The sequence below is a fragment of the Barbus barbus genome (genome assembly GCF_936440315.1).
Source record: "Barbus barbus genome assembly, chromosome: 15".
NCBI classification, from domain to species: domain Eukaryota; kingdom Metazoa; phylum Chordata; class Actinopteri; order Cypriniformes; family Cyprinidae; genus Barbus; species Barbus barbus.
In genome coordinates this window covers 19,334,532-19,351,489 of record NC_136743.1, presented here as the reverse complement: position 1 = coordinate 19,351,489, position 16,958 = coordinate 19,334,532, and the positions used below count along the sequence as shown (strand labels likewise).

At 38.4% G+C, this 16,958-nt stretch overlaps 2 protein-coding genes across 2 annotated transcripts; one reads left to right on the top strand and one right to left on the bottom strand.

Annotated features, from left to right (window-relative positions):
* The first annotated feature begins 7,436 nt into the window (after positions 1 to 7,436).
* Positions 7,437 to 12,010, top strand: agxtb (alanine--glyoxylate and serine--pyruvate aminotransferase b). The gene is made up of 11 exons (XM_079435667.1): positions 7,437 to 7,747; positions 8,421 to 8,613; positions 8,732 to 8,796; positions 8,919 to 9,019; positions 9,465 to 9,535; positions 9,671 to 9,755; positions 9,868 to 9,966; positions 10,246 to 10,315; positions 10,962 to 11,057; positions 11,148 to 11,276; positions 11,357 to 12,010. Exons 1-11 carry the CDS (start codon positions 7,493 to 7,495, stop codon positions 11,462 to 11,464), a joined length of 1,272 nt encoding a protein of 423 aa, XP_079291793.1. The 5' UTR covers positions 7,437 to 7,492; the 3' UTR covers positions 11,465 to 12,010.
* On the bottom strand, positions 11,785 to 16,183 carry LOC306881517 (F-box only protein 15). The gene is made up of 10 exons (XM_079435666.1): positions 16,003 to 16,183; positions 15,787 to 15,894; positions 15,584 to 15,688; positions 15,290 to 15,523; positions 13,763 to 13,960; positions 13,572 to 13,698; positions 13,219 to 13,301; positions 12,994 to 13,127; positions 12,737 to 12,858; positions 11,785 to 12,408 (listed from the first exon to the last, which is right to left on the bottom strand). Exons 1-10 carry the CDS (start codon positions 16,116 to 16,118, stop codon positions 12,142 to 12,144), a joined length of 1,494 nt encoding a protein of 497 aa, XP_079291792.1. The 5' UTR covers positions 16,119 to 16,183; the 3' UTR covers positions 11,785 to 12,141.
* Positions 16,184 to 16,958: the final 775 nt, after the last annotated feature.

The following is a 16,958-nucleotide window of genomic DNA, read 5'->3' as shown; positions in this document are numbered from 1 at the left end:
AAAATGGCTCTATGGTGGAGCCGAGGATGCTGATGACATCATCAGTGTAGGAGCTAGAGGCATGGATGCAGCACAGGGAGTGGGAGGGAGGAATGGAAGAACGGAGGGACAGAGAGGGGGAAAGAGAGCCTGAGAACCACACACTGATAACAGCATCACAGGACACGCTTAAAAAAGACCACGGTTCATGGATTTGCTTCCGTGTCCACGAATGCAAACCACAGTGATAAAAGCACAAAGAGCTCAATTGAAATTCTAAGATCAGCCGGTAGGGTTTGTGTCCCAGCATGCACAGCACAGACCCTCTCAATGGACTAATTGTGAAGGCTGAGGATGCAGGCTAAGTTTATGCAAGGAGACAAACAAGTCAGGTTCACTAAAAAAAAGACTTGAAATGTACACTACAGTTCAAAAGTTGGGGTCAGTATTTTTTTTTTAAAGAAATTAATACTTTTATTCAGATTAGATGTGTTAAATTGGTCAAAAGTGATGGTAAAGATATTCACAAAAGATTTACATTTTAAATAAATGCTGTTCTTTTCAGCTTTCGGTCTGACACTGAAGACTGGAATATATTACATTTTAGATTCGATTAGATTAGATTCAACTTTATTGTCATTATGCAGAGTACAAGTACAGAGCTAATGAAATGCAGTTAGCATCTAACCAGAAGTGCAAGAATATAGTATTTTATATACAGATAAGTGCAGAGTAAGTGAAGTTATAACTTAAAATATGTACATGGAGTTGCTATATACAATATTAAGCAGAGTCCAGTCAAGTCAATTCACCTTTATTTATATAGCGGTTTTAACAATACAGATTGTGTCAAAGCAACTTTCCAATATCAAAATAGGAAAATAGTGTGTCAATGATGTAAAATTAATTACAAGATTAAACACTCAATTTTCAGTTAAAGGCGTTTCATTATTGAATTCAATGATGACATTGTCCAGCTCAGTTCAGTTCAAATAGTGTCTACAATATCGCTGGAAATGAAGTCTCCCCAACTAAGCAAGCCAGAGGCAACAGCAGCAAGGAACCAAAACTCCATCGGTGAGAGAATGGAGAAAAAAACCTTTGGAGAAACCAGGCTCAGTCGGGGGGCCAGTTCTCCTCTGGCCAGACGAACCAGCAGTTTGTGCTGAGGACTCATCTGGTTCCCGAGGTCTTATCCCGATGGCCGTCTAGGTGACAAGGTCTTCACTGGGGATCTGTCTCTGGGGCTCATCTAGGTGTCCTGGTCTCCGCTGACATTCAGGGCTGTAGAGGTCATCTCTAGGTGCTGATCCACCGTTTGATCTGGATATGCACTGGATCGTGTGGCTACGGTGATCTCAGAATAAGAAAGAAACAGACTAATATTAGCGTAGATACCATTCTTCTTACGATGTAACAAGTACATCAGGTGTTTTGGGAAGTGTTCCTGGTTCTGGTTGACCTAATTAATGCAGCCTAACAATCCTTTAACGGATTTGAATAGTAAAAGCGTATTAGTGTTTTATGTGTACGCCAGGTAAAGAGATGGGTCTTTAATCTACATTTAAACTGACAGAGTGTGTCTTCTTCCTGAACAGTGTTAGGTAGATTGTTCCAGAGTTTGGGTGCTAAATAGAAAAAGAAAAATAGAAAAAACAACGTTAGACTGTACAGTGTAAAAGTTTGAACAATGTACAGTCTGTGCAAAATATGCATAGTGCAAATACATGTTTGTAAAGTAACCAATGCAGTAAGAGAGCAGGTGCAATTTAGGTTGGTTGGTGTGGAGTTTAGAAGGGTCTCAGCCTCGGGGAAGAAGCTCTTCCTAAGCCTACTAGTGTGAGAGCGGAGGCTCCTGTAACGCCTGCTGGATGGAAGGAGGGTAAAAAGTCCATGGTTGGGGTGTGAGGCATCGTTGATGATGTTCCTTGCCCTGCCCAGGCAGCACTTGTGATAAATGTTCTCAATGGTAGTTAACTGGGTGCCGTGATACGTTGAGCAGTTTTCACCACCCGCTGGAGTGCTTTGCGGTCTGATGTGGAGCAATTGCCGTACCACACTGAGATGCAGTTTGTGAGTATGCTCTTGAATATGCTTGTGAGAAGTCCACAAGGATCCTGGGACTCAGGTGAATTTAAGGCTCCGTAAGAAGTAAAGGCACTGCTGCGCCTTTTAGACCAGGGTGGTGGTGTTTAGGGACCAGGTGAGGTCAACACAGATGTAGATGCCAAGGAACTTGAAACTCGACACACGCTCCACGTACAGCCCCATTGATGTAGATGGGGGGGTGGGGGGTGCATGCCTCCTAGTCCACAATAATCTCCTTTGTCTTCTAGGTGTTTAGTTCCAGATTGTTGGTGGCACACCACATAGCCAGGTGCTGTACCTCATCCCTGTAGGCTGACTCATCATCATCTTTGATCAGACCTACTATACCGTGGTGTCATCTGCGAATTTGATTATGGTGTTGGAGCCATTAACAGGAATGCAGTCATGGGTGAATAAGGAGTACAGAAGAGGGCTCAGTAAGCTCAGGCCTGATGGAGGAGGAGAGGTTATCTAACTTAACAGATTGGGGTCTGTTAGTCAGAAAATCTAGAGTCCAGTTGCAGAGGGATGTGCTGATTCTAAGATGGCTGAGCTTGGAGATCAGTTTGGAGGGGATTACAGTGTTAAATGCAGAACTGAAATCAATGAACAGCATTTTCGCATGTGTATTTTGACTGTCCAGGTGGGTGTGGTGTTACATCCCTAGGATGTATGTTGTATTAAAATGCATTGATTCAAGATTCAAGATTCAAGATTCAAGAGTTTTATTTGTCACATACACAATTATACAGAGTATAACCAGCAGTGAAATGTAGGTCAGGTCCGCTCCAAGGACAGTGCAATTATAAAGTATACAAATATTAAGAAGTACAAACATAAAATAAAAGATAAGATAAAATAAGATAAGATAGGATAAAAAATATAAATATAAATGTGCAGGTCAGTATGTTGTTGACAAATAGTAATGAGAGGAATGTGCAAAAAATAATGTGCAAAAAGTTGTACAGGGTATTTGAATAGCAGCAATATGAGGTAGAGAAAAATTATGAAGCTTATTGATATATGATATTTACATGGAGAAAAAATTATGAATGAATAACTTGTTGATATGGTGATATTACATGGAGTCAAGTGAGATTATGACACACAGTTAGAGTTTAGGAGCCTGATGGCCTGGGGGAAGAAGCTCCTCCTAAGTCTCTCAGTTTTCGCCATCAGGCTACGGAAGCGCTTACCAGATGGAAGCAAAGTGAATAGACAGTTACCAGGGTGATTAGAGTCCTTGAAGATTTTAACAGCTCTACTTTTGCAGCGTTTGAGGTAGATGTCCTGCAGAGAGGGGAGAGCAGACCCTGAGATGCGCTCAGCTAAGCGTACAACTCTCTGTAGTGCTTTGCAGTCCTGATTGGAGCTGTTTCCATACCACACTGAGATGCACTGAGTCAATACAAAGGGGAAGGGGGAAAGGGACGTTCTCTGCATTTAACCCATCCAGGTACACCTGGAGCAGCAGGCAGCCATCAATGCGGCGCCCGGGGAGCAGTTGAGGGGTTCGGTGCCTTGCTCAAGGGTCTCACCTCAGTCGTGGTTGCCTGAGACTCGAACCCACGACCTTCGGGTTACAAGTCCAACTCTCTATCCATCAGGCCACGACTGCCCCCTGATGGATAGAGAGAACAAACACATTGTTCGTGTGTTTTCCTGCCCTTTGGGGTGTGGTTATGTTTCCCTTGTGTATGTGTGTGTGCTCACTCTCTGCTTGCTTGGCAATTGCAAATTGCCCACAGGTGGTGCTGATCAGAGAGTGTGCTGCAGACGGTGTGCTACAAAAGAGCAGAGTGAACACTGCTTGGAGAGGTTCACTTCTCTCCTGCACCAGACTTGTTGGGTGTGTCTTCTGAGGTTATCTGTTGAATGATAACTTCTGAGTGTAAGGTGTATTCATTTTTTTATTCCTGTTGACCAGCAGTGTGTGCTGAATACAAGTGACCACTTTAATTTACTTTGTTAAAGGTATTAAAAGGTGTTGTAACTTGTTTTGTTTATCTGCTTTATTGTTAGATTGGAAGCCGTAGGGAGAGGGTGTCATTTTATTTTGTACTCCTGTTTATTCCTATTTTTGGCTAGTGAGGGAGTTGAGGAAAGCTTTTGTTTTCTTTTACCTGGATGGGTTATTTAGTACTCCTCCTGTTAGTTAACTGCCATTTTTTGTTTGTTTTGGCCAGGCCCTCTCCTGAAGACATCTAATGCTTCCATGATTCTTGCTTTTCTAAATAAACTTAGTTTGTCAAGTTAAATGGTTGTTGCATTTCTGGGGCAGAGGACTGGGGTGATTCCTCCTCGTTTTATTAATTTCTTCTCTTATAAATTTGTTAACCTGTTACTCCCACTCCCAACCCTAGTCTGGAGAAGGGGAACGTACCAGAAGGCAGAGTGAAGTGCCGTAGAGATGACATCCTCTGACCTATTGTGGCAATGGGCAAACTGGTATGGGTCTAGTGTAGCGGAGACAGGATTTTAGATGGGATACAACCAGCCTCTTAAAGCACTTTGCAATGATGTCAATGTGTGACAGGACGGAAGTCATTTAAAAAAATTAATATAGAAAAGGATATTTATTTTATTTTGATCAAATAAATGCAGCCTTGGTGACTTCTTTCAAAATCATTTACCAACCCCAAACTTTTAAACCGTACATGAAAAATATTTTTGTACATCCAGGTCAACTTCACTGATATCTGTACAAAGGAATATTGACTGTACTAGGAAGGGTGTCAGACAGGGAAGGCTGAAACGGGTTGTAAGACAAGGAGGGTCTATTAAGGACCTTTATGGTATATCCTGCTTAGTGGGTGACAACTGAACTGTAGCAGATTAATAATAAAAGGAAAAAAGAATCACAGTTGCTTGATTTATGGAACCTTAATAAAATTTAAAAGCAAATTTAAAAAGGTAAATACATATTTTTTTTTCCCTCTTTCTTCAGTCTGATGCATAACCAGGCTTCCATAAGCAAGAAAAAGACAATGTTCTTAAGTTTCTTTTGAAAATAAATTTATATTGTACTAAAGTCAAATTAGAAACTTTATAATTTCAATGGATTTTGCAGAACAGCCCCATCTACTGGGCAGCTGACGTTCTGCTCGCATGACACAAGGACGTCAATTTAAATGGTACCTGACACACACACTTTTTTAAATTTAGTTTTTGAGTTTGTTTAATGGGGTCAAGGTTATCCATGTCTGCCTGAACATCTCCATTGTTCCATGGGTGTTACGTCAGGGTGCATGTCCCGTCTTTCACAAAAGCATGGCAAGAGTTGAACCGCTTCTGTCTCTTACTCTGGCCTGTGAAGTGGGTGTTTGAGCCCCACCACAGTGCAAAGGGCACACAAGGGTAAACATTGCATTTCCACCTATTTACTGTGCAGACTAATTATTTACTGCAGGATAAGTGATGGTGACCAGTGCTCTGGTCAAAGTCCCTGCTCTGACAACAGCATCTGCTTCCTATGACACAACTAGTGTGTTTTTAGAGAATCACTATGTTCTGATCAGATACTTTCATACAGGGTAAGCATTTTTTTACTGAATGGGAACAGTACAATCTATTCATGTTGAAGACTTAGTTATATAAATATGGTAAGATTAAAGTCAAATATCAAAAAAGTCGAATATCAAAATGTTTTCTTTTTCACAAATTAAATGTCTCTCTCAGGCCATCCAAAATTTAGATGAGTTTGGTTCTTCATGGTAACAAATTGGGGAAATGTAGCATTACATCACTTGATATGGGTGCCATCAGAACAGCTGATAAGAACATCACAATAATCCACAAGTAAACCACTCGACTCCAGTCCATCAGTTAATAACTTGTGAAGAAACAAATCCATCATCAATACGTAATTTGCTTCCAGCTAAAATACGAGTCCTCCATTCAATAATATTTCTTTCTCTAGTGAAAAAGTTGTTATTGTCTGAATCAGGAGAGAAAAAAGCACAGATCAAGCACCGTTCATAAACCAAGATAGTCCAGAACAGTTTTAAACAAATATGTTGGTTGGACTTTTTTTTAACTGAAGAAAGTGTTATTTTGGATAGAGGACAGAAGTTTAGAGTTAAAAATCCTTAATGACAGTTTCTTACAAACAGTAAGAAACTTACGCAGCTTTTTGCTTCAAGACATTGATTGATGGACTGGAAAGTGGTGTGGATTTGAAAAATATTGTGGTGTTTTTATCAGCTGTTTGGACTCTCATTCTGACGGCACCCATTCACTGCAGATGATCTATTAGTGAGCAAGTGATGTAATGCTAAAGTTCTCCAAATTCGCTCTGATAAAGAAACAAACTCATCTACTTGGATGGCCTGAATTCAGTGTATTTCAATTTTGGGTGCAATTTTCCTTCAAACAAATCACACAAAAATACAAACTTACTATCAGACACGCACTTTCTTAGAAATTAATGATTCAAATGCAAATAATGTGAACAACTTCCTGTTTGCCTTATTAGATATTACCTAAATTACTTCTTAAGCAGTATAAAAATGAGTTTTAATTTAGCCGTTTATAAACACACACAAAAATCAAATGACCTTAAAATAACAAAGCTGCTTAAAGATTGTAAACTGAAAGAATTAAAAAATAAAGTGTGCAATAGTCATGCCTTCACTAACATGCTCACATTTAATACCATGTGCTGCACTGACCATGCAAGGGACAAATGAAATGCGAGTTGATCTTATCAGTGTGTGTGTGTGTGTGCATGTGTTTCTTCACATCAGCCAATCAACTGTATTGAGAAAGGTACACTCCTTCTCTGAACTGGTAAACAAGTGGAGAATGAATGAATCAATAGAGCACCTCACCGGGATGTAAACAAAACTCACTTTTTGTCTGTTTATTTATTTGTTTTTTCAAATGCAGTCCTTGTGTTTCTAGATTTTTTTTTTTATATGACATTACTATAAGGTTTTTAAGCTAACGAACAGTAGGCTATGAAAATTATTTACAGCATCTCCAAATCTAAAATAAATATGGATATTAAAATATACAATACTCGATTGAAATCCCTTGATAATCAAAGGCACAGGGCAATTCAACTTTGTGAAAAAGTTCAGATAAACACGTGTTCTGTGTGAGTATTTTTGTGATGTGTCAGGAAACTAAGGATTAAAATATTGATTTAAAGAGAAAACAAAAACATACAGCCTTACATAATAATACAGGACACCCTCTCTATCTCTAGGCTACCACCTTTTTCTATTTTGTTATCCCGTTCATAATATCTCTCATATCCACATCTGGACCGTTATACCTTGTTTGGAAGATGAAGGGCGGGGGCATTTTGTGCCAAAAGCATGACGCATGTTGCTCTGTGTTCCAGGGGTCAAAGACCCGTTTGTTTAAAATGTTGGACAAATGCAAAGCTTCGTATTTCTAACGAACAGCAGGGAGAGAAAACATGATGCCGAGGAGCGTCCTATCCAGGTGTGCGCGTTTGACGCAGCAGGTGCCTTTGGAAAGCACGCGGTCCACCAAACACGGCGTCCATCGCGGGATGTCCTCTGTCACCATCCCGCCACCAGCGTGCATGCTCCGGCCGCTCGAGGCTCCATTCCGGTATCTGTTTGGACCAGGACCCTCCAATGTGCCGCCTCGCGTTTTAGCAGCAGGAGGGAGACCTATAATAGGTCACATGCACTCGGAAATGTTCGGGGTAAATCTCACGCTACATTTTAACGCACAAATGCATTTTACAACTTTAATATGGATCGAAGGCAAACAACGTTTTCTAAGAAAATCTATCTTAAAACACACACGTACCATGTTGTTATGAATCCAATATTTGTATTCTTGTTGGTTTCATTAAAATAGCGTTAATAATTTCATGATCAAAATACATTTAAAGATCTGTAGTTTAGCCAAGCAAAAAGTTAGGCTACAAAACAACTTAAACATTATTAGTTTTTTCTCTCTCAAAAACATCCTCTTTAAACGCTTAGGCATATGTAGACTATTCTTCAAATATTTATATTCAAAACGTGCCTTTCTATAAAAAGCTATATTTAGTAAAGTTTAAGTATTCAACACTATTTTAGAAATAATTTAAATAGGCCTACTTTACATTTTAATGCTATAAGATCTTAAAACAAAGTGCTTCACTGCTTTTTTAAGAAATAAATCTAATCATGTCAAACTACTCATAACAGCAGCAGAATCTCCAAATAGATTCATTTTTTATTTTTATTTTTTTTCAATCAAATGTTGGAATAATTGATTAATAGATCTAGGCCAAAAAGCATAATATATTGACGGTGTACTTTTGGTATCAGAACTGCATTTGTGGATGCTTGGAACAGTCACTGCAAATATTTCATATTTTGTCATAGATTATGAATGATATCAAGAAGGGAATCCAGTACGCTTTTCAGACCAGTAACAACATGACACTGGCCATGAGTGGCTCTGGACACACAGCGATGGAGTGTGCAGTCTTCAACATTGTGGAGCCTGGAGAAAGCGTTCTCGTTGCCATCAATGGAATCTGGGGAGAACGAGTTGCAGAAATTGCTGAGCGTATGGGTATGAAACTAATAATAAAAAAATAATGCCAGCCCACTGGCATTCTCTAGAAATTCACCCTTATTTGTAGAGAGTATGAGAGCATGCTATACTCTTTAACATCTTTCTGTTTCCCCAGGTGCAAAGGTTCACACCTTGGTTAAAACACCTGGAGGACATTTTACAAATGCAGAAATTGAACAGGTGAAACTCCATGATAACTTAACTATTAGTGATATAGACATTTCAATTCCATATGCCACTGTAAGTTGGTATGACTAGGACAGCAAACCCTTGCTCTATAACCAACATTTTACATTCTACAGGCTCTGGCTAAACATAAGCCAGTTCTCTTCTTTCTCACACATGGAGAGTCATCAGCTGGCCTGGTGCACCCAGTGGACGGTGTTGGTGATATTTGTCACAAGTAAGAATATTCTACAATCACTCTCGCACAAGTTACTATGCGACTTCTATAGTGCATTTTTGTAAAAATATTTTTTTCCATGCAAGAATTTCTGATTAGTGCACACTGTACAGATACACTTGACAATTGATTATTTGTTAAAAATAAGTAAATACATCAAACAGAAAGAGAGAAATATTCATGAAAAATGTTAAGAATGTAAAGGTAAAATAAAAGGTTAATTTCTACATTACAAGTACACAGTATTACTATTATTTTACATGACATTTGTCATTCATTTGTCATTACTAGTGCTCTAGTATTTTACACATATACAACATTGGAAAGAAACTGTGCTCTAAGAATTTTTAAATTAAAAATCTGTATTGTCTGCTGCTCCCCCAAATCCTCTTTTCAGGCTTTCCTTAACTTCATATAACCCTCCTGCATGGTTTTGTCTCTACAGACACAACTGTTTGCTCTTAGTGGATTCAGTGGCATCACTGGGAGCTGCACCGCTTTTAATGGACCAACAAAGTGAGTGGATCAAAATATGAAGTTATTTAAATATGAAATTGTATGAGCATGAAACCACACTGTTAGTACATATTCTAAATCTCCGTGCAAAAGCTTGTGGAATAATTCAACTGTTCAAACCTTTTTCCTTCATAGATATTGATATTCTCTATACTGGTTCCCAAAAAGCCTTGAATGCTCCACCTGGCACAGCACCAGTTTCATTCAGTGAAAGAGCATGGTGAGAAGTAATATTTGTGAATAAATACGAGTATGTGCTTGCATACATTGAATCATTCAAACAGTTAGGGAAATCCACTAACATTATCAATTTCTTCTCAAATGTGATATAGCCACAAGATGTTTAACAGGAAAACAAAGCCAGTATCCTACCTCCTTGATATGAACCACTTATCCAATTACTGGGGCAATGACGGCAAGCCGGAAAGAATGTAAGTATTGTAAAAGCAAACTGTTGCTCTTGTGAGATCTCGTAGAGCATGGTTACAAAACTCAATTGCTGCAGGGCCACAGTCCTGGAGAATTTAGTTCCAACCCTGCTCCAACACACTTACCATACTGTAGTTTTCAAATAAACCTGATGGTCTTGATTACCTGGATCAGGTGCATTTAATTAGGGTAGACGCTAAACTGCAGGACCATGAGTTTTGCACCCCTGATGTAGAGGATTGTATTAAGGCTTGTCTAAAGTTAACTAAACGGTGTTTCAGATACCATCACACAGGACCTGTGTCTGGTTTCTTTGCTCTGAGGGAAAGTCTAGCCATCCTTGCTGAAACGGTAGGGACTAAATATGTACATTTTTACTCCAAGTAAACATTTAAGCTCATCATTATAATTCACTCTTTGATGGTTAACGTTTTGGTCCCAAAGTCTACTATTATAGCTTGCTGCTTGCAACTGCTTGTTTTCTCAACCATGTATTTTTGTTTGAACTATCAGTCGTGGTATTGAGGGTGGAGAGAGCATTGGTTATTCACTCCCCCCCACCCACAATCCCTGCCGGACCTGAGACTCAAACTCACGACCTTTGTGTTACGAGTCCGACTCTCTAACCATTAGGTCACGATTTCCCTTTTCTTTTCTGTGTGAAATATTGCAATTTAAAATAACTTTTCTATTTCAACAATTTTAAATGTAATTTATTCCTGTGATGGCAAAGCTGAATTTTCAGCAGCCATTACTCCATTCACAGTGTCACAAAACATTCTAATATGCTGATTTACTTATACATTTCTTTAGTAACATCTGAAATTAAAATCTTTTGTAATTATATAACTGTCTTTAAGGTCACTCTTGATCAATATAAAGCATTCTTGCTCAATATGTATGTATGAAGTCTTGCCCCAAACTTTTGAATGATAGTGTTATACTGTTTTTTTTTATTTTTTATGACTGTCTAATAATTCTAAAATGTCCGCTCAAGGGTCTTGAGAACTCATGGAGGCATCACACAGAAGTTGCAGAGTATCTCTGGAAGGGCTTGGAAGACCTGGGCTTGAAGCTGTTTATCAAGGACAAGGTAACTGTTGGTGACTTCACTTTATTAATTCTCAGAACAATAATATAACCTAAAAGAGAAAGCAATTAAAATACATATCCATTCCCGAAGGATCTGAGATTACCCTCCGTCACCACCATTGCCATCCCTGAAGGGTATAACTGGAAAGAATTGCTGGCTTACATAATGAAGTATCACCAAATCGAGTTTACAGGAGGTCTTGGGCCCTCTGTTGGCATGGTGTGTAAAAGCTTGTTAACAAAATATGATAATGCATTCAACTACATGACTGAATAATCATCAACTCAACTGTTTTCTAGGTATTGCGGATTGGGCTCATGGGATACAACTGCAACAAGGCCAATGCTGCAATGGCTCTTGGCGCTCTGGAAGACGCTTTAAAGCAGTGTCGAAAGTCCAAAGCCTGAAGGCTACTGTTGACCTGTATATTTTGTGGTGATGTTTGTAGTGCGAAAATTACACACTAAGAGTTTTTTATATATATATATATATATATATATATATGAGGTTTCATAATGGTTGGTATAATGAGGACACATTATGCCTCCCATTGAACCAAAACCAGCTGATTTGAACGCATTTCTCAACGTTCTTTTTAAAGCTTTGACAAGCATCCCTCCAGCACTTGAATGACCTTTATAAAAACATTACCGAGAAATAAATCATTAATATAATTTCAGCATTTGGGTTTACAATGTGAGTTCAGTTACACAGTACACAGGATGTTCAAACCACTGTGTTATTTATTCTCCTTTTGGAAATTATTTGACTAAATATGAAAAACAATGCCAAAAAATAAACTTTAACAACATTTACCAAATTTAAATTGGTATTGAAATAAAAATAGGCCTAGTGCTTTGGCATTTCCAGAAAAAAAGAAGTCAATGCCTCTGAAACTCGACAAAACATTTCAGACATCTACATTATCAAACTGCCAAAAAGCTCATTTACATGAACAAGAAACAAATAAGCTTGAAAAATGAAAAAAATATTTCAAAGTCATCTTTGAATATATACAACTCAAAGCACTGCCAGAAACATTTCAACTTTTCTAAACATTACCCAGCTAGGCATTGCAACAGTTTCAACATTCTCCCCTAAAGTGCCTTTTCACTTTGGCTTCTGGGAACATAGTAACTAACTGCACCAAAAGGTAGTGCTTAAACTCCTCCATCAACACAAAGGTCATTTTGACCTTCCCCTCGGCATCCTCGTAAAGGACGATGAACTGCTCACCTACGTGCTCCAAGTCCAGCACTCTTTGTCTTTTGTACATTTTTACAGTAGAACTCGCACACCAGAAGGGACACTGCGCCTCATCCAGCACCGTCAGAGTCATCATGCAGCAACGCTGGAGATGTGGAACAAGTAAACATTGCTGTTTTAATCATTCCTTGATAAAGGAAGCAAGTTAAGGACATGCATATATACATTCTCAGGTTGTAAATCCAGTTATAAACTCAAAGCAGCACAAAGTGCATTTAACTTCAGACTTTCAGTATTTGGCCTTGTTTATGTTCCCCAGTTGCACACATCGTGATACCTACCAATCTATTTATATATATCTTAGTATCCTAAGAATAGCATGCCAGCACTGACTAACCAGTCATTGCCAGGGAGAAATTAAGTCTAAATAAAGTGGCCAATGAGCATAAGAATCAGGAATGAATCATAGGTACCTCAACTTCTCCCTGAAATCCCTCTGCTTGCCACGGAAGACTGATTTTCGCCACAGGCACATGCTCGGATACATTAGCGAAATCAATGGCGATTAACTGCACAAATTCCACTGGTGACATCACTGTGAAGCCCAAGAACATTCATATTATTCACATTGTATAATACAAACATCAAGAAGTTTGTTCATAATTTGGTGAAAATCACTACGGAGGGGAATAAATGTAAAAATGGGTTTACAGAAATGTTATACATTTACCTCTGCGGGTGTACAGTGGGGAAAAACGCTGACACAAGATTTGCCGAACTGGATTGTGAAGCACAATGTGCACAGTGTATCCATGGCGGCTACAGTCAGGGTCCACAGCACTGTCATCTGCAGGTATGTAGGGACTATTGATGTGAACAAACATACTTTGTGTTAAGAGACTGTTTGACAAGTTATCAACTTCAAAGAAATAAATATACATTAAGTGTTTTGTACCAAAATCTTGACCCGAGAAGACTTCTTTCAATCAGTTTGTGGAAGTGCAGGTTGATCATGATGAAGGCAATTCTCCAATTGCCCTACAAACACCACAGATGAACATTAAAATGTTCATCATGTTTTCAAAATCTATATAAAGTTAATGTTTTAAAACATCTGAATGTATTATATTGTGGATACACCAATCAAGTAATTTAGATTATTTCCATGTTATGGCTGAATATGTGAATTTAGGCACCATAACATTAAAAGGTAGGGTATTAATATACACAATACAGACAGATAACCAATATAGTACTGAAATACTGTTTTGTGCATCCCTAATACACCTAGGATAAATCTCAACATACCCGCCAGAGTCCGATGATGACCCCTTTATCAAACTGCAGCACCTTCACAAGCCTATCAGCACCTAAGAACGACCAAGGTCCTGATCTTTGCAAAGCTGTCTTGCGAATCAGAGAGCGCCACCTTGGCCTGCACATGAGAGGCATTAGTCAGACGAGTATTAGGCTTCAGATTATTCAGATGTGTTTCTTACTTGTCTCCTGGAGCTGGTGAAGCTGGACACATTATTCCATGAAGCTGCAGGCTATTAAGAGTGAACATGAATGGCCAGAAACTTTGGCTCCAGCACACTGTAACTGATGAATCTTCAAAGAAAGTGTGCGTTTGCTTATAGACACTTTCCCGTCCATGCTTATTTGTGAGTGTGATCTCCCACTGAATGTGTAACCTCCTGTAAAACAGCAAGCACAGGTGTATTTCCTCAATTTCACTATGGACATGTTACAAAAACATTTGACAGCCAGAAAGCAACCAGACGCTTTAAAGCAGGGCTGTCCAAACTCGGTCCTGGAGGCCCGGTGTCCTGCAGAGTTTAGCTCCAACCCTAATTAAACACACCTGAAGCGGCTAATCAAGCTCTTACTAGGCATACTAGAAGTTTCCATGCAGGTGTGTTGAGGCAAGTTGGAGCTAAACTCTGCAGGACACCGGCCCTCCAGGACCGAGTTTGGACAGCCCTGCTTTAAAGGGATAGTTCACCCATGAATGAACATTTTCTGAAAATGTATTCACCCTCATGAGAGGAATGTGCATAGATTATGCACCATTCTAAACAAATATGTTGGTGGATTTTGATGTGGGAGGATGGATTTTTTCAATGGATGAAGCATTATAAATCTCACTGATGTATTTGATTTTTACAAACACGCAGCTTTTCACTTCACAAGACGTTAACTGGTGGACTGGAGTTGTGTGTTTTTATCAGCCGTTTGGACTGCAGAAGATCCATTGGTGAGCAAGTGATGTAATGCTAAATTCTCAAAATCTGCTCTTATAAAGAAACAAACATCTACATCTTTGATGGAGTGAGGGTGAGCAAGTTTTTACATTTTGGTTTAACTCTTCATTTAAATTTTAAAGATAGGCTCATAGTTGGTTAGACTAATCTCATTTTTTTAACTTGTATTCACGCACCTATTTTGCAAAACCTGTAAGTGTAAAAATGTCTCGTATCATAGCAAGAGTAATATAGCATAGCAAGACATTCTAAACAATGTCTTGCTATGCTGTATAAGACATTCAATTAATTTAGGGAATTAATGAAATGATTGACCACACACAAAAATGTTTTTTTTATATAAAATTATAACATCTCACAATATGTTTTTATATGTTTCAAGGATAAAATAATGATTTTTTTAATATAAATATTGAAATACAAAATAATTCACAAATATTTTGGAAATTGGTTCTTTATATTTGTTATCAGACAAACAAAACAAATATAAAAATCATCTGTATCGGACAATTTTTTTTATATATTAATCTCTACTCAATTTTGAATAATGTAAATTGTTTCATAAATGCTCTGATTGAAATGCAGTGTGACATTTTTGGTTTTGGGGTTCAATTACTTATATGGTCTACTGCAGTTCTCGGTAAGATTAAAATACACATTACGCAAGTAATGAAAAATGCTTTTGTGTAGAACTAATCATAAGCATAACTGGAAAAGATATCTTTCTGCCCTGTTGAAAAGCGGCGAGTACTGATGTTCTACCTGAGAACATGCTCTGTCAGAGTTGGCATGCCCGTGTGCGGGTTCTTGTGTTTTAACTCGGTTTTCCACATGGTGTCCTTGTGGCCAGCCATCTCCTTGAGCAGCAGCTTCTTCCAGTATCCAGCAGGCTTCTCCTCCACAATTGTGCTGCTCACAACTTCTTTAATCATGCTTACTTGGGGTCTCCACACTTTCTTTTCTATCTCAGAAGCATACAACACAGACCACAGAGCACTGGACATCCATGTTAATATATAATATTCCTTATTCAAAATATTTATATCATGAACTCACTTGCTGTTAGCCAGATCATGAAACCGCTTGTTGACAAAGCTGATGTTGAACAGAGAGGAGGCATCCAGAAAGGAAAGGATCTTCAAGATGATCTCTGAAGGCAATCTAAGATAGACAGATAACATGCAGTACAGCTTTGCTGTATGATCTGCAACAATATACATATTATGTAAACTTAAATATTTACACGTGGATTAACTTGCCTCTCCATATAATTGCCATGGCCCTTTGCGCAAAGTTCAAACACAGGCCGAGTTTTACAAGGTTCACGTTGCAAAGGCGTCGGCATGGAGGTGTCATGATCTCTCTGCCTATGACAAATGAAAAAAAAACTTTCAGTCTAGCTATATGAAGCGTGTCATTATCGAGTAGGTATCACAAAATGTTTTTTAAATTTCCATCGCGACTCGACAGCCCACCTTCTCGCACGAGCAAATCTCCCAACCTGAGCATCTCCTCGTGCAGGTGAATTTTGTTCACCTTTCTCAAGGCCTCGTTTTAAACCACGGAGAAACTCGCCAAGACCAGTAGCCATGATGAGTTTAAGGCGTTTGAACTCACTCTCATTACTGATTGATTACCCTGCTGACCTATGACCTCACAAGATAACTGAGCTAGAGGAAATTTAGATTTAAGGTTTTATTTTTAGTTAGAAAGTAACTAACTGATGATTTTAGAGTTAAGTTAAAATAAAGATATCAAATAAAAATGTAAATATAATATATCAAATTGAAATCAGGTTAATGAATTTAAATGTAATATTGGATTCTCACAGTTTGACAATAAAAAATCACAATGAATAGCCGACTATATACAGTGCCTATAAAAAGTATTCATACTTCATTTTTTTCACATTTAGTTTTGTTGCTGCCTTATGTTAAACTGCTTTAAATTACTTTTTTTCACACATCATTGTACACTCCATACACCATAATGACCCAAAACAACAACAACAACAAAACAACAAGTTTTTAACATCTTTGCAATTTTTTTAAAAATAAAAATCTTAAATGATTCCATTGCATAATTATTCATACCCTTATCAGGGTTGGAATTTAGCTCAAGAGCATTCATATAGCTTGTAGATGTTACTACACTTCGAGAGAGGTTAACCTGTGGCCAATTCAGTTGAATTGGTTTGATTTGGAAAGGCCCTTAAAAGGATCTTAATAAAAGGTCTAATAGTTGAAAATGCATATCAGAGCAAAAACCAAGCCCTGAGGTCAAAAAACTACCTGTAGATCTCAGAAACAGGATTGCATCAAGCCACGCATCTGCGGAAGAGTTCAGAAAAAATTCTGCCGCATTGAAGGTTCACAGAAGCATGCAGTCTCTGTTACCCTTAATGGAAGAAGTATGAAACAACCAGGACTCT